This window comes from Ursus maritimus, unplaced genomic scaffold (assembly GCF_017311325.1).
Source record: "Ursus maritimus isolate PB19 unplaced genomic scaffold, ASM1731132v1 scaffold_16, whole genome shotgun sequence".
NCBI classification, from domain to species: Eukaryota; Metazoa; Chordata; class Mammalia; order Carnivora; family Ursidae; genus Ursus; species Ursus maritimus.
In genome coordinates this window covers 52,085,246-52,095,468 of record NW_024424008.1, presented here as the reverse complement: position 1 = coordinate 52,095,468, position 10,223 = coordinate 52,085,246, and the positions used below count along the sequence as shown (strand labels likewise).

Genomic DNA, 10,223 nt, shown 5'->3' with positions numbered 1-10,223 from the left:
GCAGGAGGCTGGAACGAGAGACACAGCCTTTGGCTGTTCTGGAGCTTACCTTTTCTTCCACTGCTGAGCTCTCCCCATTACCTGCCCCAGAGAGAAGAGGAAGCTCCACCCCAGCCGGGCGAATGGTGGGGAAAGGGCGCTTGGGGCTGCTCACACCTTATCCAGGCGTTTGTGAGATCAGCCGAGCCTGCAAGGCAAGGGGGGCAACAACACACCCGTCCTGCTGTGCATGTGCCCTCAGGTCGCGGCAGCCTATATAGGGAGAGGGAAGCGTCTCCCGCAGGCGGCCCAGCCAGTCCTCCGCAGATCACACCGGCCCTTTGTTAAAGGAGAGAGCGCTTGAAATGAAGAAGGCAGAATGAACTGTTAAGACGCGAAATCCCGAGGTAAGAGACAGGTGGAGCAGGCAACACGGGGAAGTTGGTGGGGGTGGTGGGTGAAGGGGGTGGGGAGGAAGGGCTGGAGGCGAATCGGCGGGAGGGGCTGTCCCAGCCGGCGGCCCTCCGCTGCATGGCTCGCACCTGCACAAACCGCTGAGTCCGAGCTGCCAGAGCACCTGGCCCACCTGTCCACTGAGGGGGAGAAGAGAGCAAGGGCAGGGAGGGTGAGCGCAGGAGAGAGAAGCAGTCCAGAGCCCCAGCCAGCAGCCTCTCCCAGCACCTTCTGCCCGCGCTGGCGGGCGCCGCGCGCGACCCTGGGGACGAAGCTGGACCAGGGGCCCCCATCTCTTCTCTCGCGCCCCGGCGTCCGTAAGAAGTCCATAAAGAGAGTAAAGGATCACTTGGTAACATTAATTTTTTTTATTAAGAAGACAGATATTTTATAGTACTTCTTTTTTTTTTCTTTTTTTTTTGTAAAAATGGTATACATGAACCAATACAAAATGTGAATGGGAACATATGGATATGGAATTTCTTACACCGTAACATTGCTCATGTACACCTTAAAAACAGAACTGGCCTAAAGGGAAAAAGAAGACGTCGGTGTGACTAAAGAACAAGCTTATTTGGCATCAATTATACATCCTTCATTATTTTATATTCCTTTAAAAAACACAAAAAACAAGTTTGTTCTTTCTTCACTCTAAAAACGCGATCGACCTGTACAAAGTAATACTCAACAATACATTTCAAACAGTGCACTGCATACTTAAGAAAAAATACATAAACCAATATACAACTAAAACCCATAATTTCCTGTTTTTGCTTTGTTTTATTTACTTTTTTTTTTCTTTTCCAATGTGTGGGGCCTACACTTTGCAATCTACCTGAGACGGAAAACACCAATCGAAACACATGAACCTGAGACATGTCAACATTGTAAGCCATAAAGTTACATCAGGAACACTGCACTACTGTACACTTTTCAAAACAAAGATGGGAGGTCCCAAAAATGAGATGCCAATTTTGTGAGCAATGGTAGGCTTTTTTTTTTTCCCCCTAAAAAGAACAACTGAAAAGACCTTTCAACGACATGCTAAATGGTTCTCACCCTTTGATGCGGTTATACTATGGTCAGAATGGGTGCTAAGGGCTCGGAATAGAGCTGCACATTATAAAATTCATTGAAAAAGGGATGCTCGTTGTGGCTTTTTGTCTTGGGTAAGTGCCTAGAGATAGGAGGGGGGGAAACAAAATGCTGCTCAATATGGATTTTCTTTTACGTATCAGTCCATTCCCAAAAGGCCCCCATATTGCAATGGTTCTATCAAAGGTTAAAACAAAGACAAGAAAAATAAACACACTTTCAAATAACAAAGAGTTGATACTTTTTTCCCCTTAAATAAATCAGCGTAAGTTTTCCACATAATGTAACAATAGTAAAAATGCACCTTGCAAAATCCAAAATTACTCACTGAAAATGTTATATAATATATATTTATATATATATAGATCTCTTTTTTGATGCCATCTTTCCATAGGGACTGTATTCTGGAGTCTGGAGCCTTACCAAAACATATGGTAAGAGTTTAGTTTTCGTCCTTCGGGACTACTTCTAGATTTCCTAGACGTTTCAGTGAAAATCCCCACATTGCTTTAAAAAAATGTAAATGGTAACTTGACTCCTCTACCTTTTCCCAAGGCTCCCCATCTAAGACATGTTCCAGGTAACTTATTTTAGTAGCAATGCACTATGGCTGCCATCATGCGAGGATCAGTCATTTTTTGGCAGACGGTTCTTAAGGCTGAGGAAAGAGGCCAAGGCTAGAGTATGAAAGGTAAAAAGATAAAAACACTCACATTTGAGTTTTGATTAAGTAACTGAAAATCCCTACATGCTGTTTTTCCACCTCTGCTCTGACCTTTCGAGAACTGAGATCGACAGCAGACCAGTGTGAGAACAATACCGGCCCTCCTTTTGTACCTCCTGCCTTTGTCAAGCCAAATCTGAAGGAATGAAAGTTTCACACGGATTCAAGTTGGAAATCCCAGCATGACAAATATCTGTAATATACAGTACACGCAGGCCACATCCTACTGCCTTCCTAACTAAGCACAAAGGAAAAAAAAAAAAAAACCCAAAAAACCAACCCTGTCCCATCCAGTCATTCACACGCCACGCGGACTTGCTTTTTCCTACAAATTACTGAGAAGTATGGCCGATTGGGAAAGGCGGATGGAATCCTTTGGAACAGAAATAACCAGAGCAGAACTAGCTTCCCCCCCCTCCCTACTTCCCCTCCTGTGGCAACTCAAATTTGTCCACTTATATAAAAGGGACAGACCTCACCTGTCAGGTCTGTTTAGGGCACTGAAAAAGGAGGAGCTCTTTCCGCCCCAAACCTTTCTGGACAGTGTGGGGTATCTATGCTGAGCCGTCTACAGATACAGAATTAAAGACAGATTCAATCTCATTGTGACACACCTCACTTGCAGATAACCCTGTACAGTAATGTAGTTCCACAGCAAACAGAACATTTTCGGAATCACAGTCTAAGTTTCTAGTCTTCACTGCTCTAAGTATTTGCAACATGGGTAGCAGCAAAGAGTCCTCATTGTTTGTTCACCCAAATCTTTACGACAACAGAGAAGAATGCATTATGGACACACTAAATTCTGAACTATGAACTCTAAGCTGTGCTGGTTCTCCTTTTATGAAACTGAATTTTGAACAGAAAGCAGTAACTTCAAAAATAAACAACAACAAAAAAGCAAAAACAACAACAAAATCAGGGGAGAAAAGATTCTAAGGAATCCCAGCAGGCAAATTCCAAAATGGGAGATTTTGGAAAAAAAAAAAAAATCCAAAAATTTTTGGGAAAAACAAATGCGCACAAAGGAAAAAAAAAACAGGAAAAAAAAAAAGGAACGCAACGAACAAACAAAAAAAAACAAGGCACAGAATTTTCTGCAATCTACTCAAACTAAATCCAAGCGTCCAAGTTTGACTTGGTAGGAAGAAATAAAACTTTAAAAAGAAAAAAACCAACCAACAAACAAACAAAAAGAGGTGTCAAACAGCAGAGTGTACTTTCAAAGAACATTTTTTTTTTTACACAGCAAATCCCAAGCCTTCCCAGTCTCGCACCTTTCCACCCATTCATAAAAAAACACACGAATTTCTCGCAAGTTCCAACATCACTGTCTCTTTATCATCTAAATAGGGCCAGCTGGACACCTCATTGAAACAAAAAGGCTGATCTAGATGAAGTACTCTTTCTTTTCTTCGGAGTTGTTCTGTCCTCCTTCTGCATTGATTATAGCTGTGTCTGCGTCTGCTGCGTCATCGGCTCCTTTGGCTTCATGAGTGAAGTATGTACCTGAAAGATGAAGGGGTAAAGCACCGTGACTGTCTGATGGCCTCTGTGTAAAGTGGTACAGAGATGGCAACTTGCTTTATGGCCATCATCAGCCGAAGTGGTGTGCAGGCAGCAGAGGGGAAAAAAACAATTGGAAGGAGAGAGCGAGGTGGGTGAGACAAATGGGGATCCGGGGGTTCCAAAGGCACCACTCCAACTGAACCGCTGCGATATAATTCAGCAAATGAGACATTAGAGCAGTGATTATGACCAGAGGGTGTCGGCAGAAGAAGACGTGAGTGGGAGCTAAAAATGCAGAAAGCTGGAGAGCTGCCGACTGACGTGTGAACAGTAAACGCCAGGACCAATGACCAGAGATGTGCGCGCACATGGTTAAAGACCAAAGCAAGGAAGAGCAATTAGCCAATTAATGAATTAGGGCCCTGATGATGTTCTACTGTTGCCTCAACTCGTGTATTTGAAGCCCTCGGCTCCTGTCTTCAGGAGTCATCACTGCCTGTGCGTCCTCGGGGGCTCGCACAGGCATGTCTGACCGTCTTCTGCCTCCCGCTTCAGCGTGGGGTTCCCAATCGAGAAACAACTTGATATTGTAACAGTTGTGATCAGGGCTTGGGGTCTGTCTTAAGGGACGAGCAATTCTCGCTCAAGGTGTGACTCTAGCCTGGACCCGGATTCATGGATTCGCTAATTGGCACAACCACTTGAGAATGACGACACACAGAACGCTCCAAAGTTGGGAGACACTCTTATCGGCAGGTCCCAACCATTTATGGGACAGTTTATGGAGAGACACAAGGACTGCACCTCGGTGGGACTTCTAGGTAGCGCTTACGCTGCCTACCACAACCAAACAGCCCTCCTCCCATTATATATTGTATTCTCGAAGACTCTTTAGGAAAAAGAAAAAAGGCCGATACACTGGTTGTATTTTCAGGTTTTCGTATGTGACAAATCAGAGCAGGCAGATGGTCAGATGTCCCCCGCCTAGTCCCTTCTTTCCTCTGGCCCCTCTCCTCCACAGCTGCTGAGCAGACTCGGCCCTGCTCTCTGACCTCACCTCCCTGGCTCTGTCAAGCTCAGCACCAAGAGGCTGGGTATTGTCAGCCCAACGGGCTGCCTCCTGGGCGTGGGCAGAAGGTCCCCCAAATGGTTTATGTGGGAGATGGGCACTGTGGGTCCTAAAGGTGGTTTCAAGTACCTTGGACCTCCATTGCTATGCTCAAGGGACCTTCCCCAAACCCAAATCCTACGATCCAGTGGTATGCAAGCGCCTGAGGTTAATGCTACAGGAAAACCCCGCAAGCTCACTGCACCGAGCTTGAGAAAAACAGCGGAGAGAGACAAGGGCCGACAAAGAAAGGGAGAATAAATTACCAAGGGCGGGGTGGGGGGGAGGATCGGAGCAGCATGGGGCACAGAGGAGGAGCGTTGGAAAAGATGATTGCCCATCCAGGCTGCACAGTTGATAAGTGTGATGATTAATGGCAATTTAAATCAATTGCACTGATAATTTAAAAAAAATACATATTTATGTGGCTTTTAAAGCACGTCAAAGCAAGGAAGTATTCTAGCCACTGTGACCAGCTTCCCCGGAGCTAGGGGCCAGGCAGCACGTCCTGCCCACCTGCTCCCCTGAAAGCAGCAGGGGACGCGGCATGTTCTTTCCACGTGGATCGCGTGGGGTTCAGGCCCCACCTCTCACGTCCCAGCCCCTATTTTTACAACTTTTGCTCTATCCCCAATTACGGATTGCAGAACCACACATCTAGAAAGCTTTTAGAGAAAATCCAAATCAAGAAGCGCTCCTCATCAACCCTCGGAGTCCTCATCAGCAGCTGCTAAGATTTCTGTTTTTTTCTCTTCCAGTTTTGGGAAACATCGATAGGCTATGTGGCTACATAATCCAAACTGCCTATCAAGGAAAACCTTGTCAAGTCCCCAGGTGCAGGGGCTGTGGTGACGGGAGGCCGGCCGCCTGCTGGAGCACCTTGCTTACCTTTATGTCTGGCAAAGTAGCGCCCCAGAATGATGAGCAAACACAGCATGGCGAACACGACCACGGCCACGACACCGCCGATCACGGCGTGATCCACCGCCCGGATGGCGCCCTCCTCGCCTGCTCGAGAATCTGTCGGGATCAGAAAAGGAACAGGGCTGTAGAGCTCATTACAAGACACCAGCAGCCCTGGCCACACTGCCTCCAGGTCAGAGGTCACCTTCTTTTATAACGGAGGAGTCAGAGAGACAAGCCAGATGCATCAGGTTACAGCAAGGGAACAGACTGACCTGTCCAGGGCCGGCTTGATCTGTTCTCCCCACAAGGCCAGTTCATGACACGCGGCAGAGGAACGCTAACGCATGGGGAGCAAGCTTAGGGACCAGGGAGAGAAGAAACAGTCTGTCCAGTCCTGGCCGGTCTTAGCGCTCACTCCGTCTGTGTCCAGCTGCAGATCCTAACGAGGAGCCGGACCGAGCTACTTAAGGGCGCTGGGGACGGCACCTTCGGGCCGTGGACAGGAGGCGACGGGAGCTCTCTGTAGCTGCCCAGCGACTTCTTCGCTGCTAGGCACGTGCATAGGAAAAGGAGCTCACAAGCCACAGCTGCCCCGAGATAAAACAAGGCTTATGAGACTCAAGACAGGTGACATGCTCGCTACACTGAGGATGGATGAGGGAGTAAGCCTCCACCTAAAACCTAAAAACCTATTTCAAAGAAAGACAGCAAGGAATAATCGTCCATTGCCACGGACGGGCTTTATTTTATTTATTTAACACTTCACGAGGCAATTAATTTTCCTTTATAAGCATCACTCCCTCAGGATGTCTTCTTCTGACGGAGGAACGACACGTTTGGCTGGGGAACAACTCCAAAATGAACCCAGAATGAGCTATGGCGATGCAGAATGGACGCATGGCAGTGTAAACAATTCTAATTTAGGAATGTGGCTACATCACCCCTCGCTGAAGTCCTAATGGCACCCGAGATTTATAATGTAGTAAAAAACAATTATTCTCCCGTTGATTAATACATTAACATTTTGGAGTGGAAGCTAAACCATTGTCTTTTTTTTTATTGAGTCAAGTACGACACCTCCATTAAAATGATTTACTAGCTGTACCTTACAATTTAAGCACAGCAGCAACAGAAACGGTAAAAATCTTTTAACTTTACATGATTTGTGAAGTCATATGTGAAGGATTTACCATTTAAATCTTTCAGTACAAGAAGCACATGGCCTATAAATCTGTCCCCCTTGCAGTTGCTGGACGCCTGAGAGAAATGCATTTCACCAGGAAGACGGAGAGTGCAAATTCAAGTCAATTTTTAAGAAAGATTTATCTCTGTCTCTCTCCAAAGAACAGAGCAAATCTCTGAAGCCTCCACCTCTAATAATATTTGAAGTTTATCGATCAAGTGTACAGATCCGTGACAGCTAAAGGTAATGGTGCTCTTTTGAGCCGAAACCTGATACAACGCTTTCAGCAGGAGGGCATGATTTACACTTTCTATCGATATTTCCAATTCTGCTCTGAGATTAAGTACTGAAGGATGTGGGGAAAGAACTCGTGACTGAGGGTTCCACGAAAAGTGCTTTAATTAAAAGAGTTTAAATTAAAAAAAAAAATGAAGTATTTAAAGTGTTTCATTAAGTTACCTTTCAGAGGACTACAAAAAGCCCAAAAATCCCAACCCAAACAGAAATGCCAAATCGGAGGCAGCCGCAGGTCGCCCAGGACAACAGGATGATGGGAGTTTAATTGGAGAAGGGAGACGGGTTGGAGGCAGAGTGCACTGCAGCCAATTAGCCCGCTCCGTGATGTGCGAGCCCCTCCAGCAACCTGTCTAATAAGCTCGACTTGAAACGTGGTGGAGACGAATCGCCCTCCTCGGCCAAGTGTTGCCTACTGTGGAGGAAACGGCGTCCGTGTCTTGAAAGTCATCTCAACGAGGCAGAACTCTGCCGTGGAAACTTTTTCTTTTCTTTTAGAGACAACGGAGCTTGTGGGAGGGTAGTGCTCCCCCTGGGGGGCCCCTCGACACAGGGTATCTGCCCGAGGAGAGCGCTTCACACCCCGGAGACTCTCGCCCAGCTGCACAGAGTCAGAATCGCTGATGGGAAGACAAGAGTAACAGAGAAGCCAGGAAGTTGTGTTTTCCTTAGGGAGCTGTCAAAATGGGGGATCTTGTGGGAATGAAAATTAATCTCCAATTGCCATGAGCTTCAGACCCATTGAAAAATAGGAGTCTTTCAACTAACTCCCTGGGTCTTAGGCTTGGGTGGGGAAAACACAGCGATACTAGCCATGAAGGAGAGGGGAAAGCGAGGGTCAAGAGCTGAAGAGAGGCCCCGGCCCCGGGGAGACTAAGAGCGGAGAGAAACTTCAGGAGGCAGTCCCGGTCCCAGGCATATACCTAAATAACCCATTCAGGGGAAGGCACTCCCATAGCCACTGTTCAAGGACTGCCTCCTCCACGCCTAGGCACAGGAACATTCTAGAAGCCTAAGAAAGCTGGAGACATAGAGCAGCTCTGTGATCCACGGAAACACCTCATGGGCTACGTATCTGTGGGATTAATTTCCTTAGCAAAACTGTTCGTTGGGTCTTTGCTCCCCCGGGAACTTAGGCTCAATGTGCTCAGGGCTGCCTCGTTGCCCCTGCACTTCGCCCACATGCACTACCTGGGTTCTAGTGATCTTCCCCGCCCTCAAGGACACACATATTTTACAGATACTTATTTATAAGGGTAATCTCTCCCGCTATCTTGTGATACTCAGTTATAAAGAAGTTTACTACCACCACTTAATCACCAAGACATTTTTCTTGCCTTCAATTACTGCAGACGGACACAGAAGGTAACTGATGTTTAATTTACAGGGAACACTGTGGTTTGTGAGCCCCTCACGGCCTCTTCGCACCCCACCCCACCCCGGGTTCACTGTCTTCTGTGAAGAGCAGCGCCCTTTCCTACCTCAGCTCACTCCCTACCTTTTGTTTCCTGTGTGGGGTGGGTGGGAGCGTTTTCGCGTGCTCTCGATTGGCCCCAGGTGGTGGGGCGACAGGGTGAAAGCTGGTTACGGACAACAAGGGCAGAACGGCCTGCACCTGAAGGCTGGGGCCTCGCTCAGGGCGAGAAGCAGTAGCACCAGACATTCCACCACGAGGCAGCAGGCAAGTGGCTGGAGCCGGCAGGAAGGATCGGCCACCAGGAGGAGCATGGCTCAGACAAGTCTGGCAGCGGCCCGCCCTTTCCTGCTTTTGCTCACCGACGGAGAGCTCCGGCCAGTGCTCGAGAAAGTACCTTTTCCCATCATCCAAAGCCCCCGCTCCTCTTGGGATGCAGACCTGTCCACTCTGGTTCCGCCAACTTTCCTGGGGGGCATCCTCTCCAGATTTTGGGCTCCTTTTCTGAATCAGGCAGAGAAGGCAACCAAAGAGCCGGACTCCACAGCTGCCCCTAGCTTCTACACTGAGAGGACACCTGGGCGTGGAAAGTGCTTATAAACACGCCCGGTCCTCAGGCGAGTCAACAGCTCCTGGGTTCAGAAGGTCATGTTTTCTTGTTCGTTTAAGAAACGAAGTAACAGATGTTCCTACTTCTGGGACTAAGCTCGGCCCCACCACCCTGCAGAGGGAAAGCCATGTTCATGCTTGGTGTATGCTGCTGGCATCAAGGTTACTCCAGCCTTGAACCAAGTACGTTCGGGTGGAGTGACAAATGTCACCCCAACCCCTTCACGTGGGGCATCGAGTACCTTAGGCCTCGTCGTCCCATCGTTCTGGGTTTCAGGGGCTCTCTGGGAGCGCTGGGAGAAGGCCGGGCAGGCTCATGGCTGTGGCACGGTCCTGCCTGCCTGGACTGTCCCCTCTTGCAGCCCTGTCTGTGGCTCTAAGTGTGACATGAGTCTCTTTAAGGACAGATCAATCATGCGCTGTTTAGTATTCGTGAGCTGGCTTTTCTTTTGGCAAAAAGCTGGAACAACCTGGCTCCAGGTGAGAGTTTACAAGCTGCTTGCAGAATGTTAAGTTGGCGACTACCGCTCGGGTCAGAGCTTCAACTACCCTGGGCTCGCATTAGCATCTTAGAAACCGCAAGGACAAAAACATTTCAAAGGGACTCCCAAGAGGGATGCCCCCAACCGCTCGGTTCTCTTTACCTTGGGCCAGGTGACCCGGCTCCCTCCATTCCTCACGGGCAACATAAAGGGGGAAGTTCTAAAGGCAGTGGTTCCCAAGGGCCTGCCAAGGAAAGTGATTGCTAGCGTGCAACTTCAGCCTCCTTCCGCCCACCTCCAGGGGACTCCTTTCTCTCCACTTGCTTTCCCTCCTCAAACGACTTGCCAGAACCGTCCTCCATGCGGAGCTCGGAGCTCAGCAGGCACACCGCTGGTGCTAAAACGGGGCGCTCCAACCCAGCGCCGTTCGCCTGGCTACTACTTCGCCACCTGGCATGGGACGCCTC

The 10,223-nt window shown here is 48.4% G+C and overlaps 1 protein-coding gene across 1 annotated transcript in view; it reads right to left on the bottom strand.

Annotated features, from left to right (window-relative positions):
• Positions 1–961: 961 nt before the first annotated feature.
• The window catches only part of CADM1 (cell adhesion molecule 1), a 369,237-nt gene continuing 359,975 nt past the window's right edge, over positions 962–10,223 (bottom strand). The window contains exons 13-14 of the mRNA XM_040630655.1: positions 5,757–5,888; positions 962–3,760 (exon numbers count right to left, since the gene is read on the bottom strand). Of these exons, the coding sequence (XP_040486589.1) occupies positions 3,642–3,760; positions 5,757–5,888 (251 nt within the window). The 3' untranslated portion in view covers positions 962–3,641. The remainder of the gene's footprint in view (positions 3,761–5,756; positions 5,889–10,223) is intronic.